The 19177-nt window shown below is 37.5% G+C and overlaps 2 protein-coding genes across 9 annotated transcripts in view; one reads left to right on the top strand and one right to left on the bottom strand.

The window, feature by feature from the left end:
* Nucleotides 1–9573, bottom strand: part of CCDC82 (coiled-coil domain containing 82) — a 29942-nt gene extending 20369 nt beyond the window's left edge. For 2 of the 8 annotated variants that reach the window (XM_061202661.1, XM_061202668.1), the window contains exons 1-3: nt 9042–9470; nt 3525–4258; nt 2826–3039 (exon numbers count right to left, since the gene is read on the bottom strand). In XM_061202661.1, coding sequence (XP_061058644.1) covers nt 2826–3039; nt 3525–4244 — 934 coding nt within the window. In that variant the 5' untranslated portion in view covers nt 4245–4258; nt 9042–9470. Of the gene's footprint in view, nt 1–2748; nt 3040–3524; nt 4259–5406; nt 5528–7184; nt 7357–9041; nt 9471–9498 lie in introns of those variants that run through there. The other 6 variants (XM_061202664.1, XM_061202667.1, XM_061202662.1 and 3 more) reach the window with 6 other exon arrangements.
* A 251-nt stretch (nt 9574–9824) lies between these two features.
* On the top strand, nt 9825–12047 carry JRKL (JRK like). The gene has a single exon (XM_061202660.1). It carries the CDS (start codon nt 10312–10314, stop codon nt 11884–11886), a length of 1575 nt encoding a protein of 524 aa, XP_061058643.1. The 5' UTR covers nt 9825–10311; the 3' UTR covers nt 11887–12047.
* The last annotated feature ends 7130 nt before the right edge of the window (nt 12048–19177 follow it).

Genomic DNA, 19177 nt, shown 5'->3' with positions numbered 1-19177 from the left:
ATTGCCAAAACTTGGAAGCAACCAACATGTCCCTCAACAGGTGAATGGATAAACAAACTGTGGTACATCCACCCAATGGAATATTATTCAGTGATAAAAAGAAATGAGCTATCATGCACATTAAGACATGGAGGAAACTTAAATGCATTATTAGGTGAAATATGCCAACCTGAAAAGGCTACGTGCTGTATGATTCCAACTATAAAACATTCTGGCAAAGGGAAAGCTATGGAGACATTTCCAAGGTCAGTGGTTGATAGGGGTTCTGGGGTGGGAGGGAGGGAGGGATGAGTAGGTGGTGAACAAGGCATTTTTAGGAGAGTGAAACTGTTCTGATATTGTAATGGTGGATACCTGTTGCATCATTATACATTTCTCAAACCCACGGAATGTACAACACAAAGAGTGAGCCCCGACACAAACTATGAACTACAGTTAATAATGTATTCACATTGGCTCATTGATTGCACCAGATGTACCAAACTAATCCAAGATGTTAGTAACAGGGAAACTCTGAATGAGGGGCTATATAGGAACTCTCTGTACTTTCTACTCAACTTTTCAGTAAATCCAAAACCTCCCTTAAAAAAACAAAAGCAAGCATAAAAGTGTAGGATAGAGAAGAAAGTTAAAATAGTTCCCATGTGGTGGACTATTATTTTCATTAATTAACAGGAGTGTTTATTGAGTGGGTATCTCTCAGTAAATGTTCTATCACATTCTAGATATTAATATCCAGAATGATGGGATACTTCCTAATTGAGTTTTCCTGAGATTCAAATGTCCAGATGGCAGGTGAACCAGTGCCTACTGACATAAGGAAAACAGTATTAACTTTCAATACACAGATGCTTATCACTGGCATTTCTGTAACTGATAAATTTCTTGAAATTTGATTCATACCTCAATCTACTAATTTATCTAAATCATGGTATCTAATTTGAACCATATTACACTTAACTTTAGTAAATATGCCCTTTAATTTTTTTTTGGAAAAAATGCATTCTTGAAGAAAAAAAAATGTTTTCATCCAACAGAGTTGCACCAGAGTTGTAAAACATCATAAAAAAGTCTTTAAATTTATGTACAATTATAGGGATCAGAACAATAATACATATTTAAAGACATCCTAAATTTTCAGGGCCCTATTATTTATATTTTCATTGTGTGAAAATATAAAAGATTCTAATTTCCTGATAGGTTTCACTGAGTGTCACTTCAAAAGGCCAGATAACACCTGTGGTTCTCAAAGTGTGATCTGTAGACCCCTGGAAGTCTCCTAGTCCATTTAAGGGGATCAGTGAGGGCAAAGCAATAACACTAAGATAATTATCTGCTGTTTCACCATGTTGACATTTTCAATGATGTTGCAAAAGTAACTATGGATAAGGCAGCTGACCCCTTAACATGAATCATGGCTATAGAACCAAACTACTAGTAATCATTATAATCATTGCTATGCATTCAGTAAAAAACCTACTTTCACTTAAGAATGTCCTTGATTAAGCAGTAAAAATTATTATTTTATTAAATCTTGAATCTTGAGTATACACCTTTTTTGTATTCAGTGAGATGAAATGGGAAGTATGGATAAAGCACTTGTGCTGCATATCAAGTGTAATATCGTACTTTGAGGAAAAGCTGAGTTGGGAGTTAAAAAAGCCTCATTTGTCAGGTTTACTTGAAACACCATGTTTACTTGAGAGAACTATTGACCAACTATGTTATTCAGGCATTTGTCAAATATTTTGTCAAAAATGAACAAAGAGAAACTGTCATTTCAAGAACTCACAGTATTTGTTACCAAAGGTAAAAAACAGATTTTTGAGTAGAAATTAGAATTTTGAAAAACTTGTATTTGTTATTATGAGCTTGACAACTTCCCAATACCTAAAGAATTTTCTGATGAGATTGGTGGTGATATTAATGAATGTGATTTCTTAAATACTGTATAATGAAATGTGTCAAAATATGGAAGAGCTACATAACCCAGTGAACCAATATTTTCCAAATGATCAGTGCATGATGTTACAAAATCATGCATGGGTAAAAGATCCATTCAAATTACAAGACAGACCAATGGAATGTAATGTAAGTACTAAAAGTTCATTCATATGCTTTCACATTCCATACTGCAAACTAACCTTTAAGAAACTATCACTTGTTGAATTTTGGTGTGGTGTCAAATGAGAATATCCACAATTATTTTAAAAATGCTTTAAAGACAATCCTCCCTTTTCCAGCTACCTATCTGTGTGAAACAAAATTGCTTTCATCTAATTTAATATCACAAAATATCACAACAGACTGAATGCAAAAGCCAATATAAGAACCCAGCTGCCTTCTGTTAAGCTAGACGTTAAATATATTTATTAAAATGTAAAACAATGCCATTCTTCTCATTTTTTGGAAAAACAGAGTTTAAAAACTCTATTTTTTTGGAAAAATAGAGTTAAAAAATAGAACTTTTCAGAAAAATGTTATCTATATTAACATGTAATGAGCTTATCACATTACACGAGTTATTTTAAGTCATTTAATTAATAGATATATTTAAAATTTCTCTTTTGTATTTCTACAATGGTAAATGTTGATACATATAACCCACAGAAACAAAAGCTCTTTGGGGTCCTCAATTATTTTTAAGAGTGTAAAGGGTTCTCAAAAACCACTAGAATAAACTATTATTAGACAAGTTTACCTGAAAATGAAACCACAGTTCCTAATCAATGATTTAGAACATGATAGTAAAAGGCTGATTTGATACTTAGTATAATATCATGATTAGAACAAGTCATAAAACATTCTCTTGATACTTAACTTACAAAGAGAATTCTGTTTTACTAATTTCAGTTGTGATGTAGTCAATTTTTCTCCTCCTTGACTTTTATTCTCTTCATCACCCTCCTCATCTTGCACTACAAAGTCATCAATAATATAATCATCTCCATCTTCATCATATTCATAATCATCTTCCTCCTCCCCCTCCTCCTCATCATCATTTTCATCACTGCTTGGGCAGGATTTCTTTTCAGAGTCCTAATTAAATTAAAACATACCTTTTAGTAAAGTGTACCTTTAAAAAATTGTCAGTATGGATGTGAAATTAAAAGATTAAATCCGAAATAAAAAAATGATTTGTAGAAATTAATTTTATATTTTAAGGTTAAAAAAATCTTGTCATGTTAAATGTTGAACTTTTGAAATTAGGAAGAAGATAATATACCCTGGTAAGTGAAATAAAATGTTTAAAATCGACATTAAGATAATAAGTAGACATTAAAAACAGGAAAGACCAAATTTTAAAAAAGTCTTTCAATTTTAAAAAAGAGTAGAAGAATGAGGCTCATAAAAAGATAATATTATTAGATACAATACTGCAATCAAACATGTCCAAGGAAACTTGACTAAAAAATAAATTTTAGAATTATTGTGAAATAGAACAGACTCAGCACTTTGATTTTTATAAAATACTTTAAATAAAAATTTAAAAACAGTAACAAAACCAATAAAATATAACACACCTCGAAATCTCTACTACTACTGCGTCTCTGACGAGATCTCTGTTTCGAGAGGTCTTGCAGTTTCTGGAGCTGTTCTCGCTTTCTTGCGGCTAAAGTTTTTTCGGGTTCTTTTTGCTCCATCTCCACTGAAGAACATTCATCTTCAACCACTCTACGCGGATGTTTAACGCCCACTTTTCTAACTAGGATATCACTGTCGTCACTTTCATCACTGTCGTACATCACAGAGGATATCCTTTTTCTCTTCCCTCGCTTGATGTGTTCTTCTTCTAAATCCTCCTCTGGTATTTGTCCAGAGTGTTTGTTGAGATCATCTTCCTCTTGACCTGAATGCTTTTCAAGATCTGGTAAGTCAATACTTCCATGTTTGGTTTTGTTCTTTTCTTCTTCATATGTTGAACTGTTGTCAGTGTTAATGAGATGCTTACTATTGTTTCCTTCACTTTCAACTTTAATTAATTTAAGCTCTCTTTCATTTTCTGGCTTCTTATTACTATCAAGCCCCTTGTTACTATCAGGTTCTTCGTCACTGTCAACACTTTCATTATTGTCAACACTTTCATCACTATCAAGCTCCTCATCACTCTCAAGCTCATCATCACTATCACATAATTGTGAGAGACTACTTCTTTTAGTCCGCCTCCAATCCACTCGAGATTTCTGTTCACACTCTTGAGTTTTAGAATTTTTCCTCGTTTCATGTCTTCTAATATGTACCATTTTCACTTAAGCTTCTACAAAATAAAGTTATTAGGAATATAATAATGACAACCAGATTACAACAATGAATGCATTTATGGTACAAACTATATTTATTTGGTGTTATTAAATGGTTCACAAAGGTAAAATCACATGAAATATCTGAGTGAAGATGGTTGCATAATTTGCATAACAAATTATGCAACAAATTATTTATTGAACATCTATGAAATCATCATATGAACATCTATTCTGAATTATGTTGTATGTTGTGCTGAAAGAGGTTCATACAAAAATCATGGTCCTGTTCTTCAGACTATTACTATCCATGTGTAGAACTAAAACATAGAAACATATAATAATTAAGAAAAATGCAAGGTAGTATTCATTTAGTACCAAATGAGTGATAAAAAAATAACTGCAATAAAAGTGTAAAGATGCAGGAAGATCAGAACAGCAAGTGTTTCACTGAAAATTTTATTGAACAGATATGATCTGATAGACCGCTGAAGAATTGATTAAATTTGAACAGAAAGAATGAAAGACAAAGGGATTTCAGGAAAAAATGATAAAGTCAAAACTTTGGCACTGAGAACGAACATGACATGTTTAGTAAATAAGTGTGACCAAAAAGGTGTGAAAAAAGGCTTTATGCTGGAAAAAAGAGACCAGTATAGAAAGGTAGGGTGGGATTACAGAATGATTCCTCCCATAAGCAAAGAAGAATTCTGAATAGAGAAATTACATGAATTATAACATAAAAGTTAAACATTTATATGAAGAAAGTTATAAAGTACTAAGTGACATAAAATAGATAACTGTGCAAAACTGAGCGATAACTTATCTACCAAGATTTCAGCCTCCATATATTTTAGTAAAATGGCAATGGCTTTAAACCATTAAAAGTTAAAGATACAATATAATCCAATAGAAAACTTACTAACAATCCAATAACATAGGTGAAAAAACAAAAAAGTTTCATGGTGAAGCAGAGCATGGTATTGGGAAGGAAAACAAATGATCTAAGTTCCTGATTCAGAAAAGGGTGAACTCCATCAAAATTATCACAAGTATACAGTAAAAGAACAATTAGAGACAATTTAACTAGAAAAACGGTAACACATATGTACTTCAGTGGTTGCTAAGGAAAACAGAAATATGATCACGATGTAATGAGACTGACCTCATAATACGCATATAAGAACTTATGTATTCAATAGAGTGCTGTCTCCTTCAAAGAAATCACATTATGAGGCTGATTGTTCCAATATTTCCACCATGGCACAGAATATTCTGGAGATTTTCTATTTTATTTTCAAAAAATATGAAAATAATCACACTTCATTTTTTATCCCAAAGAGACATTTAAATATCCACTTTATTCACTTGTCTTAGTTATAAGGGACTGTTACCAGCTTCCAGAAATGAAAGGCAATTTGAAAAGATGAAGATTAACTACTATTAAAGATATTTTTTAAATGTGCTGCAAACTCTGATGGTAATTCCAAAACTAGAACACCAAAAATTTTTTGAGCAATGGCAGTGTTACTGAACCAAGTTTATAGCTTCCCAAGATGATTATCTTTTTAGTTGGCGGGGGGGAGATACCACCCATTTCATTGTACAAATTCTGTTATGTTTATAAGGCAATGTGACTGCTTCTATAATGGTAACAACTCATATAAAATCAGAACAACAGTTGCTAAGATTATACACAAGAAATTATAATGTAGGCGACCTTATGACAGTAACTGCTACAAGATACATTCAGCATTGCAACAGTGATCTACCAAATCTTAATCCATAGACCAAATATTCTGTTATTTGAAATTACACTTAGGTTGCATTTTACAGGAGGTTTATATTAAAATCAGCAAAGAATAAAACTGTGTGTGGTCAAAATTACTCTTTTTAAAGATCTCTATATTATTCTTCAAAGTATGGATTATTGTATACCATACTGCTGCAAAATATGTCCCCCCAGTTTCTCTTTCAGGTTTTAAACAGATTACTGTTTTTTTTCTTTTTATTAAACACCAGATAAACTAGGCACGTTATATTTTGAAGCCATATAGTACAAAGAAGTATTTCTTAAGCATATATAGTTATAAATTTGCATAAGCTAACTGTGCATGTGCTTTACACTACAATAAGAAGGTAAGGCTTTTTTATAAATCTGTCTGAATTGGGAGAAATAAGGAAAACAAGTTTATGAAAACAAAAGACAGATATGGCCTCAGCAGATACACTAAAGTATGGACAGGAGGAATATTAAAGTGAAAGATGATTTTATTAGTACTCAAAACCAGTTTCATACACACTAGATGATTATCTCACAAAACTATACCATGTGCAAAAGACAGTCATCATTTCAAGAAGTGATTCCTATGACAATGATAGAAATGATTAAGAATGTCACACTATTCAAATACCTATGCCTGCACAGAGTTAAGCTATTAAAAAACGCTATATGTATAGTAATTTTCAGTGCATTTTCAAATATATTTTAAAATCCTGACAATGATCCTAAAAGGAAGATATTATCTATCTCCATTTATAAAAATCAAAGCCGGGACTTCCCTGGTGGTGCAGTGGTTAAGAATCCGCCTGCCAATGCAGGGGACCTGGGTTCAATCCCTGGTCTGGGAAGATCCCACATGCTGCGGAGCAACTAAGCCCGCACACCACAACTACTGAGCCCGCGCTCTAGAGCCCTCGAGCCACAACTACTGAGCCCATGTGCCACAACTACTGAAGCCCGTGTGCCTAGAGCCCGGGCTCTGCAACAAGAGAAGCCACAGCAATGAGAAGTCCATGCACTGCAACAAAGAGTAGCCCCTGCTCGTCGCAACTAGAGAAAGCCCGCACACAGCAATGAATACCCAACGCAGCCAAAAAATTAAATAAAATTAAAAAAAAAAAAAAAATCAAAGCCAAGGATGTAGAGTTTAAATGACTTACCGAAGATCACACAGCTCGTCAGTGACAGAGCAGGGATTAGAAACCAGGTCTCCTGATTCCCCGTCCAGTGCTACACAATGACTGCTGCCAATATTATATTTGTGCAAGGTAGGAAAAGTTATGCCTTCAAAAAGTCATTATTTTATCTCTCATTCAGGCTAAATTTTAGTTTCTGAAAATAATCATTAAAACAGTTTGACTAAGAGTTTACAAACATGCTTTTTAAATTATGTAACTGAATTTTAGTGCACATGAATTAGGCCAGAAACGTCTGTAAATTATTTATCTAACAGGCAAGAAAAGAATGTGCAAAACAGATGAAAATTTGCAGACTTCCCTCTGCCACCTTACTGATGACACTGATCACAAAATTTAAGGGATTCCCCACTGAGTCAAAAAGTAAAGAATCCAAAGAAAGGCAGTCTCTGATGAGAAAAAATTTATTTTGGAAAGCTGCAGTATTGAATGTTTGAGGAGGCAAATTTTATGTAAACAAATCAAATTTCATTTGGCCAACTGCCAAATTTCCAGGGCATCTCTTATATTTCAAAATTGCTGTTTATATCAATAATGTCAAAAAAATCTGTCATTGAGAAGGAAGATAATTTGATTATGGTTGGCTCCTCTTTTTAAATGTGGATACTTTTACTGCGTGAGCTGGGGAGGGAAGAAGGATGACAGAGGGAAAAGGTGAGTGAACTGAACCCGAGGAGAGAAATGAGAAGATAAAGCTAGGCTGATGGGTAAGATATCTCTTGATCATTAGAATTCATTCAGAAAATAATCCATGCAAATGGATGTAATTTCTATATATGCTGAGTATACACTCAATTTTTTGAAATGAAAGTTTAATCAAGCTTCTTTAATGATACCTTACCTTTAGGCAAAGAGAAAAAGAGACTCCAAACAGAGAGCATTAAATAAGTGAATGAAGATGATCAATACTATGACATCTTTGTGTTTCATGGTTAAAATCATGTAAATAGCACATACTATCTTGTCTGCCAAAAATGTCAAGGCAATAACCCATAAGGCTTGTGTTCTTTCTCTAGCACGGTAACTCTACAACTAAAAAGGGTACTTTGATGCCACCTGAATTTCTCATCAGAAGAAATATCCTTTATTCTAGACTTTGAGGTTAATTCATCAAGAAAAGAGTCATTCTAGGAATCATCGACTTGCCCTATGAACAATGTAGGTGGTTGTTTACACTTAAAAATTTGAAGGGCAGTGGAACCCCAGCCATTACTTGAAATTCCACCAGAAGGGATGCATCCTATTTGTAAAACATTATCCCTCTTGATGTTTCCTTTTATATGACAATTTGGAGAGGAAACCTTAATAAACCAAAGAAACAGTCATTGAATGTATACTATGTGCCAGCACATGCTCGGAGCTGTGGCGTTTCTAGAATTCAACAACACGGTCTCTGCTCCCAAGGAGCTCACAATCTGACGAGATTATTTGGGACACCAAAACAAGCCAGCGTAATACATGATTTAAGGGCTACAGAATATGATTCTTTTCTTGTTCTTATCGCATTGCTGTGAATAAATTTATCATAGTTCTTCCATTGGCTGGAAAACAGGGCAGCACAACAAAACAGAAATGGGAAATAGGAAAATATGAAGAAACATAAAGGGAGGAAAGCCAATGTCCGCCACTTAGAATTACGGTTTAGTACGACACAATTTCGCATAGAGGGGATCCTGCCAGCTTGCCTTCCCCGACAACTATAGTATTCATTAAAATCTGTAACACTGAAGATGGTTCGCTAAATTCAGCAGGGATGAGGGGCCGAGGAAGGAACAGAGCCTCTCGGGAGTTAACACCACAGTCATTTTCATGATTACAAACCTGTCTCTTCGGCGGGACGCAGACACCTGGCGCAGATCGCCCGTCCGTCTGCTACTCACCCCCTGGAGGGAGGGGGCACCGTAGCTAGGAAACGGGACCCTCTGACAGAGCTTCGTGATGACGGGCGCGGGACGTCACAAACCCCCGGACCTTAGAGGAGCTCGGCCCCCAGAAAACAAACAAGGATTTGGAAAAGCCAGAAACCCGCGAAATCACCCGCGGAGCCCTGCGCATCAGCCCTGCCCACTTCCCCTTCGCGGAAGGAACTGGCACCACGCCCACTGCAGCTCTGCCCCGGCGGCCCACAAGTGGAGCGACGCGCAGAAGGGAGCCGTCCCGCCTACCCAGAGAGCGCCGGCGGGGATTTTTTATCCCCGCCCTTCTAATAAACCATTAGCAGCCAGAGCGGGAGAGAGTCCCCACCCCGAGGTGGTCCGCACCGCCCCCGCGCCCTCACCTTTCAAATCTCCTCTGCCTCCGCCTCCACCTTTGCCTCCGCCCAGGTACGCAGTCCAGACTGGCGACGCTCCTCCTCCTTCCGGGGACGGGGGGAAGTCCCGCCTCTGGGAGGGCCGAGGGGCGGGGTCGGCGGTGGGAGGGGGCGTTTCCGGGAGCGTATGGTGGGGGGGGAGGAGCGGTCGACGCGCGTTAGGCAGGGAGTGTTACAGGGTCCTGGTTCCAACTGAGGTGGGGAGAGGGGGCTCGGCGGGCAGTGAAGAACGGGGAGGACTGTGTAGGCTAAGTACGCCAGCGCGGGGAAGTGGGGCTTGCGGTGGAAGGGGCTGACTGCTGGGAAAGGAATCCAACGTAACCGTCCCTCTGGGGAAGGGGGCCAGTCCCCGACTCCCTGGCTCTTCCGCTCTCTGCTGTAACTTTGGGGTGTGGCGGGGGTTAGTGACGGCCGTTGACCCGGGATCTGGGCGTGAAGGAGGCTTGTGGTCACGGTGGGGTTATAGTCTTTCTCGCGGCCACTGGGGGAATAAAACAAATGTTTGTAATCCGGATTATCCGCGGTGACTTGGGGCCTCCTCTACTGCCCATTTAAAGTTAAAGGCCTGTTCTCTCAGACTTCCGCCCCTCTGATCGTCCTTTGCCGTCTCTTTGCCAGCCAAGCCCAGCCAGGGGAGGGGTCAGGGCCACCAGGTGCCTGGTAAGGTTGAAAGACTGAGTGTGTAAGGCTGTGTTAAAGTGAGTCTGTGAGAGAAGGCAGGATTTAGAGGATTGCTTCCGTGTGAGTCTGGGGTGAGTACCTGAGTCCCAGAGCCTCACCATGTCAGGGAAACGGAAGCGTGTGGTGTTAACTATTAAAGATAAGCTTGATATAATAAAGAAACTTGAAGACGGAGGTTCTTCCAAACAACTGGCAGTGATTTATGGAATTGGCGAGACAACAGTTCGGGATATAAGAAAAAATAAGGAAAAGATTATAACTTACGCAAGCAGTTCTGATTCCACAAGTCTTCTGGCCAAGAGGAAATCTATGAAGCCATCCATGTATGAGGAACTGGACAGAGCAATGCTGGAATGGTTCAACCAGCAAAGAGCAAAAGGGAATCCCGTGTCTGGACCAATTTGTGCAAAAAGGGCAGAGTTCTTCTTTTATGCTTTGGGAATGGATGGTGATTTTAACCCCTCTGCCGGTTGGCTAACTCGTTTTAAGCAGCGGCACAGCATTAGAGAGATTAATATTAGAAATGAAAGATTAAGTGGAGATGAGACAGCTGTGGAAGATTTTTGCAACAACTTTCGAGACTTTATTGAACGAGAGAATTTGCAACCGGAACAGATCTACAATGCAGATGAAACTGGACTGTTTTGGAAATGCTTGCCTTCCAGGACTTCAGTAATCAAAGGTAAATGCACAGCCCCTGGGCACAAGTCAATTGAAGAAAGAGTCACTATCATGTGTTGTGCCAATGCAACAGGTTTACACAAACTTAAGCTTTGTGTTGTGGGGAAAGCAAAGAAACCTCGCTCCTTCAAGTCAACTGACACCTCAAACCTGCCAGTCTCTTATTTCAGCCAAAAAGGTGCATGGATGGATCTTTCCATTTTCCGACAATGGTTTGATAAGATCTTTGTGCCACAAGTTCGCGAGCACTTAAGATCCAAAGGCTTGCAAGAAAAGGCTGTGCTCTTGTTGGATAATTCACCAACACATCCAAATGAAAACGTCCTGAGGTCAGATGATGGCCAAATATTTGCTAAATATTTACCACCTAATGTGGCTTCGTTGATTCAGCCCTCAAATCAGGGAGTCATAGCTACAATGAAGAGAAACTATCGTGCAGGTCTTCTCCAGAACAACTTGGAAGAAGGCAATGACCTGAGATCATTCTGGAAGAAACTAACTCTGCTAGATGCACTTTATGAAATAGCAATGGCATGGAATTTAGTAAAGCCAGTTACCATTAGCAGAGCATGGAAGAAGATTCTCCCTACCATAGAGGAAAAAGAAAGCCTGGACTTTGATGAAGAAGATATCTCAGTGGCTGCTGTGGCTACCATTTTACAACACACCAAAGGATTGGAAAATGTGACTCCTGAGAACATTGAAAAATGGCTTGAAGTGGACAGTACTGAACCAGGCTATGAAGTCTTAACTGACAGTGAAATCATCAGAAGAGCACAAGGCCAGACAGACGAATCCAGTGAAAATGAGGAGGAGGAAATAGAACTGATTCCAGAGAAACATATTAATCATGCAGCTGCTCTCCAATGGACTGAAAATTTATTGGATTATCTAGAACAACAAGGTGATATGATTCTGCCTGATAGACTGGTGATACGTAAACTTCGAGCCACCATCAGAAATAAGCAGAAGATGACAAACTCAAGTCAGTAATGGCATATCAGCATTACCATTGTTTTGGTAATTGTGTTAACTCTTGACCTCTGCAATATGGCTTAATTTTCTTTGTGTTCTGAATTCTCAGACACAGCCCTGTGAAATACAGATACGAAAAATGTATCTGAAGTGGTTTGAGGATTATGTGTTTTGCAGCATCTGTCTCTTGTCCCTTTATCTGTGTTGATAATCAGAAGCTGATTCTGTATAGGTATAAATTACACGTAACGTATGTATTCACTTTTGTAGATCTACAATTATCCCTTCCATGACAGTGGCATTCCATAAATTTTCTAGCAGAAGTTACAGGTAACAGTGAACAGATTGAGCACTTTCCTGAAATCTTTTGTTTGATTTGTGAGGGCTGCCGCAGTAACCTTTCTTTGTGCTAACCATCTTAAGTGGTTGTTTGTTTTGTATACTTGTATACACTGATGGAATGAGGAATATCTATATTGTTAGATTTCAGGGTGATCTATAATAATTCAAAATGAAGTTCAAAATGAAGGGGAAACTGATCTATGAATTAATAAAATAACTTAGAAATCATGCTTTTCTTACATTTGTTTGGGGGGGACTTTTTTCTGGAAGTAAAGTAAATATAGGAAGTGATTGCTAAATTAGAAAACTATTGGAAAGCTTATATATAAGATATTCTGACCTATTCATTTGTAGAAACTGGGAGTTGAAAATTTGGGGAACGTTAGGTTATTTATACAAAGGGAATAAATAGGCTCGTTTTAATTGGGTCTTTTTTAAAATTATATTATTAATTGGATAACAGTATAGGTTTATTATTTATTCATCTAATTATAGTACAGGTTTTATAATGTTACATGTGGTGATGTGAGCTCCCACCCTATATGTGAGGGAATATCTTGGGTATTTGAAAGTTTGTTTTTTTTTTACTATGCACTTGAAAATGTCTAAAATTTGAAAAAGTTCGTCATACCTTCTCCTTTTATTTGATATGAAAAGAAGAAATGAATAAAGTTTTTATTTTTAATAAGCTGTAAATTACCTGTTTTATGAAGAAAGCAGAAATAATTATGGAAAGTGCTAGATTCTAAGGAATTTCATCATTTATTATTTTGACATTTGTAAAAAGGTATTCCTGAATTCATTTGTCAGAATTTTGATAAACTTGCTTAACAGTGTAGGTTTATTCAAGACATTGAAAAGATTTTACCTATATGAATATTAATTTCATTTGTAACTTAAAAGCAAATTGTCTGCATATTATTTCATATTTTGGCCCTAAATTAAAAAAAAAAAACGAATTCTCTATCAGTGATTTTTGAAAGGTTTAACTTTTTCATTGAAATACTTTGCATTTTATAATGACTTTCTTAGAGCTCTAAAGCTTCAAAAATACTTGTAGCTTTCCATAATTTCTGTTTTCTTCATGATATATGTCTAGGTTTTTTAAAAAGACTTATCTGTAACCAGAACTGTTTAAAAATTGTATTTGTTGCATGAATTGCCTCAGAAGTTAACATACATATTGAATCAGATAATAACACATTTTGCTATAAATTAAATTGTATATAAAAATTTTTTCATTTTTCTAAAATGAAAATATGTACTAAAAAGCTTCTTGGAATTTCTGTCTGGATTTGCTCACTGTTTTTAAAATTAACCTTGTCAGTGAAATTCAGCTGTATCATTGCCACCTAGTGGTAAAATTAACATTACTGTTAAACTGTGTGGTTTTAAACTTTAATATCTAGTAAAAGGTTCACTGTTTTGTGGCCTTGAGTGTGAATCTTGTGACTCTTTCTCTATCCTGTGAGAGACTGGCTCTTCTTTCTTTGGTTTGTAGCTATTTGCTCTTTTCTGAAAGCTGCCAACAATGGTAGACTAAAAGTTCTGTTTTGGACTCTTCTATCCTTAAACATAATTATAAAAGCTGCCAATTACTGAATACCGTGTTGTGTTCTAAGCAGTGTATTTATATCAGTAACCCTAAAATTATGAATTAGGTGGAAATACTGATGCTCAGCTCATACTCTTAATTGCTGAAGATCACTTGACTACAGGTAAGAATTTAAACCCAGGTATTTGATGCCAAAGCCTACATTTATTTTCTCCAGCCTAGGCTAACCTCTTAACCTTTCCAATCTTCAACATTTATTCCTTGCCACCTTCCTCCACCACCTGCCACCGGTGTCTGAATTTACTTATCTATTTTTCAGTGCACTTGTGGCAGCAGTTGCCCTTTCCTTTTACCCTTTTATGAGGTTAGCCTTCCTCTTGCACTACTCTCCATTTCCCTGTTTATCCACAGCCTAATAGCATTTGAAATTGGGATCATCTGTTTTCTGATTTCTGGTTAGCTGTGCTCAGTGAGGATCCTTTCTCACTTCAGCAATTTAAAACCCACCATTGGGAAAACAATTAATGCAAACCTTTCTCTTTAGTTCATGAGGTAATCTCAAAGAGAATTGAAGAGTTGGCACAGTATAGTCCCAACATGAAAGTCTTGCCTTCCCACAGTTGTTGGAAACCACTACCACCAAAGGCACATTAGCATGTATACACTCAGATCCATACAGATCAAAGGGGAAAAAAAAATAAACCCCCAAATGAGATGATATGGTGAAGAGAATGACCGTTAGGTTCAAATAAAAGAGGGGGTGGTTAGATGAGAAGAAAATTAAAAGGAAATGTGGCCTACAGGGAGGTTTGTTTTGTAATGATGTGAATTTTAACATCCTAGTCCCAGGTTACTGGCATGTGTTGCTCATTCGTAGATGGTCCCTGTAATCTCTGCTTTTCTCCTTTTCACCTTTGGAATGTTAAGCCGTCAGCACCAAGTTGAATGCATTTGATCAGTAGTTGGGACCATTTGGTGGATGACACCAGAAGATGTTTGGGTACCATATCTGCCCCAAAGTCATAAAGTCTTAGTTTCTAATGCCTCTTCCCTCAGTGCCCCACTGAAGGCTGTTTGGCTTTCTATTGCTCTATTAAGAAATTAGCCATAGAGTCATGTTCTCTCTAGTCTTACCAGGTTTTCCCATTGATGAGCCTTGATCAACTGAATAATGTTTCTCTAAACCCACACTCCTAGTAGCCAAGAATGCTGTGAGGGTAGGATTACCTGCAGAGGTTGATGCAGGAATTTAGAAACTTCCCTTCTATGAGAGATTTGGGCTTTTGGGGGGTGGATGGGTGAAAGGAGTGGAATTCCTTGCCAGGTTTAAATTCAGTGAATCAAAAGTTCATTGACTACTGGGGGTGATGTGTTTAGGAAAATATAAAGACGGGGAAGAGTGGTTCATGTACTAAAGATCTTGAAATCAAGGTGGAAAAATAATGTATTTGAGAAAAAACAAACCCATCTGGTTTAATTGTAAACTCATATAAGACAGCCAACATAATGTGATATGGATTATGTGAGGAAACCATAATGATTTAGTTTGCTTATTAATTCCTTCAGTGGCTTCTACGCTGTACATCCTCTACATTTTCAGCTTTTCTTTTTTTGGTTTTTACTACTCCTGAGTGACTTCATCCATTTCCATTACCTGCATGCTTATGAGCCCAAATCCGTCTCCAGTCACCCTGTCTTCAGAAGTCCAGATTTGTATCTTCAATTGAGAAGCAGTATTTCAGTCTGGAAGGGAAATTTAAATTGTTGTTTTGCTTTTCATCTATAGTAAACTGTCCATTAGCATCCTAATGTCAGAGCCAACTAGATGCGCTAAGGAGTTTTAAACAGTGCCAAATTAAGCTACTCTATATTGGTCTGTAATATCAAAGTAGATAATTATCTTTTCTTTTATATATATATATATCTCCTTTCTTAGTTAGCCTTTCCTGATGCCCTTGCCTCTGACCATTTCTTCCTATGGATAGCCGAGTGGTTTCTGTTTTTCGTACCCTTGTTGCTACTCGAGTACTAAAATTGAGTTTATTTTCCAACCGTTAACCTCCTTAAAAGACTATCATTCAAACTCTTTAGACCAAATACATTCCTTAGAAATGTACTCTTAACTGTTTTCCCTATTTAAAGCAGCTGGCAATTTACACAGTAACTAGTCGCATGCAATTAGAAGTTGGGGGTGAAAGAATGCCCAGAGGGTAGCAGTCGCTGGGAACACTTAATAATGTGAAAACTAGTGTCTGTAAGACCTCAGATTCTGTAAGACTTGTATTGTGAAGTGATTTTTTCATGTGTATCTCAATACTGGACTATGAGATCAAGGACCGTAGAATCAATGCTTTGAAGAATAGTATATATTCAGTCAACAAATGTGTACTCAACAAACACAAATTGTATTGTTCCTGTGTGTAAGACATTCTAGGCAATATATGGGATAAATGGATTAGACTACATTAGACTTATAATAGAGAGGAGGAGACAAATGTAAAAAAAAGGGAGAATGAATTGTATCACATTCTGATGGAGTGCATATACAAGACTAATTCTGATATGAGTGACATAAGGTAGTATAATCTGATAGGAGGAGTAAGTCATAACAATTGAGTTGGTCTTGAAAAATAACTACAATTTTCATGATGTTTTACTGTCTTCAGTCATTGCCAAATATCCTCCAGGGGGCAAAATCATCCCCAGTTGAGAACCATGGCTGTAGAGTTACAAGCTTACAGGTTTTTGGTCTGCTTTCCAAGTTATTGAAGGTAATACTTGAAAAATGTTTTTACCGCTATTCCATCTTACCAGCCTCTGCTAGTTGTTTCCCTGATGCCCGCTTCCTGATCACTAATTAATTCCACACATTTGAGATTTTTGTCACAGCAGCACCCAATTTCAAGATACCAATTTCTCTGTTGATCTGGGTAACTCTAGCTGATGAAAACAACCTCAGAATTTTAGAGACTTATAATACATGTGTTTCTCTGAGTAATCTTGTGATGATATAAAACTTGGTCGAAGCGTGATTTTCTTCAAGTTGTGATTCATGGGCCCAGGCTCCTTCCACCTTGTGATTTTGTGCTTGCTAGACCCCCTAGAGTCTTCTACATCCAGTTAGTAGATAGGAAAAGAGAGAATGAAGAATATACACTGCTTCTTAACTTCCTTCTATCAGAAATGATACGCATTATTTCTGTTCATATTCTAATGATGAGCACTCATCACCTGGCCCTACCTTGATACGGGGGTGCTCAGGAATAACTCCCAAACTAGGCAGCTGCTTCCTAATTATGACTTTTTACAATGGAAGGGGAAGGTGCACATTTTTAGTGAATAATTAGCCCTTTCTGAAACAAAAGTATATAATTGCAGTTATTCTTATAGAATCATCCATGGAGCTTTAAAAAATATCAACGCATGAGTCCTACTCCGAAAGGATCAGATTGCAAATTGTTTAGAGTAGTTACAGTGTATTTTTTTTTTAATGTTGCAGAGAATCACTAGTATGCAACCAAAGTTGAGAGCCACAAGATTATAAATTTGCAAGGTGAGTGGAGTAGATGTGGAGACAAGAGAATAACAGGCTCCTTTGATGGACCATAAGGTCAAGACTATGTATAGAGGTAGAGTAATGAGGAAGCTAAATAAATAAGCAAATAAGCATGTATATATGTCTCTGTGTGTTTTTAGGGGGTAGCTGATATCAGAGGAGAGAACATAGATCTTGAAAGCAGGAAACTTGTGTCTGAGTCCCAGTTCTACCACTTTTCAGTTCCAGAATTTCTAATTGGTTCTCTTTCATAAGTACCTATTCTTTCATGTATACAATAATCTTCCCTTATTTGAGTGTATGAATTTTACTTATCTGAAACATATAGTTTGAATTCTCTGTGATCTCTCACCTTTTCCTACCCTTTACTGAGTTCATAGTCCTTCATGGAGTTGGTACACTTCCAACATTTTGGTCATTCTTAATTGTGCATTCTTCACTGTAGCTGAGATTGCCTGAAAAAGTATGACCTCTGGGCTTTATACAGCATATATTATGGGAAGTATAGAAACATCTGCTAAGGTTTGGTTGGAGCCATTGATAGAACAAGGAATGGACATTATATCCTGTCAGATGTGGAACTTGAGAGCTCATTTTCTGAACTCGGATGCTCCCCACTCCTCCCGAGTTTACCAGGTACCAAGGGCATTATTCTGTTAATTACCCGAAGCTCTGCTTCTTCCTGAGCACAGGCATTATTTTCTTTTGTGCCTAGCCTGGAAGGTGGCGGTATATGCCTGGATCCTTGCACTAGGCCTCTTGTTGGTTATATCCGGACTCCTGCTCCCAGCTCTTGCCACCTCATTATATGGAACACAATTTTCTCACACGTAGTTTATGGTCCTCCAAAAGTTTACCTTCCTGTTTTGAAGATGGCTATACTTGGTTCTTTTAAAAGTACATACATACATATTTTTTTCTATTGTTTATATAGTTGATGTAAGATGAGAATGAAGCATCTGCTCTCTCCATTTATTTTGATATCAAAAGTCCTAGCCGTGTGATATTGGGTGAGTTTCTAAATCTCTGAGTCTTATCTCTAAAATGGGGATAATACAGATTGTTAAGAAGATTAAATAAAATAATGTACAACACTTTGTGAACTAATATGTTAGTTTTTATATTATTAATAGGAAGGATTAAAGGACTAGAGGGCATCAAAGATGAAGAGAAGAGTGGGAGAGTAAGATAATTGAAAGAATAGGGGTTTGTGGTCAAAGGGAGGAATTATAGAGGTCAAGATCGGCAACTCTAGGTATTTACAATGTGTTGAGCCAATATATACAATCAGGCTCTGGCACGCCCTTTTCAATGCTCTAAGCTTCTTTCTCTTACATAATGTGGGGATTAACCCTTTTATTCACACTCTAAGTCAGAAGGTGCTTTTTTTCATATTATAATTATACAACGTTTGTATATTCTCAATTTGAAGACCTCTCTAAAAGGGGAGAGTGGCATTTCAATATATCCTAAAGGTGTCAAGTCAACAAAAAGATCAATTTTGGTTGCAAATACCTTACAGGTATACAAATCTAATATTTGATGCAAAAGTTAATAAAGTTTAAAGGAACGGATAGAAATCTGAAAAGGAGAGATGGATAAGTAAAGGAATATCAAATAGATGAGTGACAAGCCACTCTGAAATTAAGACAATAAATGGGAGGCTCCCGCGGCCGAAGAGGCGGCCCGGCACAGCGCAGTCTGCTTGAGCGCTCACCGCAGCGAGGAGGTTTCCTCGGCCGTCCCGCCTTCCGCCGCGGTCCCCGGGCTGCGCTGCTCCAGCCGGGACGCGCGCCTCTGCGCTCCTCGCAGCTGCCACCCCCGCCGCCGCTCCCCACGCCGTCCGCACACACACC

Source organism: Eubalaena glacialis, chromosome 10 (genome assembly GCF_028564815.1).
Source record: "Eubalaena glacialis isolate mEubGla1 chromosome 10, mEubGla1.1.hap2.+ XY, whole genome shotgun sequence".
Lineage (NCBI taxonomy): Eukaryota > Metazoa > Chordata > Mammalia > Artiodactyla > Balaenidae > Eubalaena > Eubalaena glacialis.
Note: the sequence above shows the minus strand (reverse complement) of the source record. Positions and strands in the feature narration are given on the sequence as shown.

Bases quoted from the DNA above. Each gene is read 5' to 3' on its own strand.
- JRKL (XM_061202660.1), top strand. From the start codon at position 10,312: ATGTCAGGGAAACGGAAGCGTGTGGTGTTAACTATTAAAGATAAGCTT.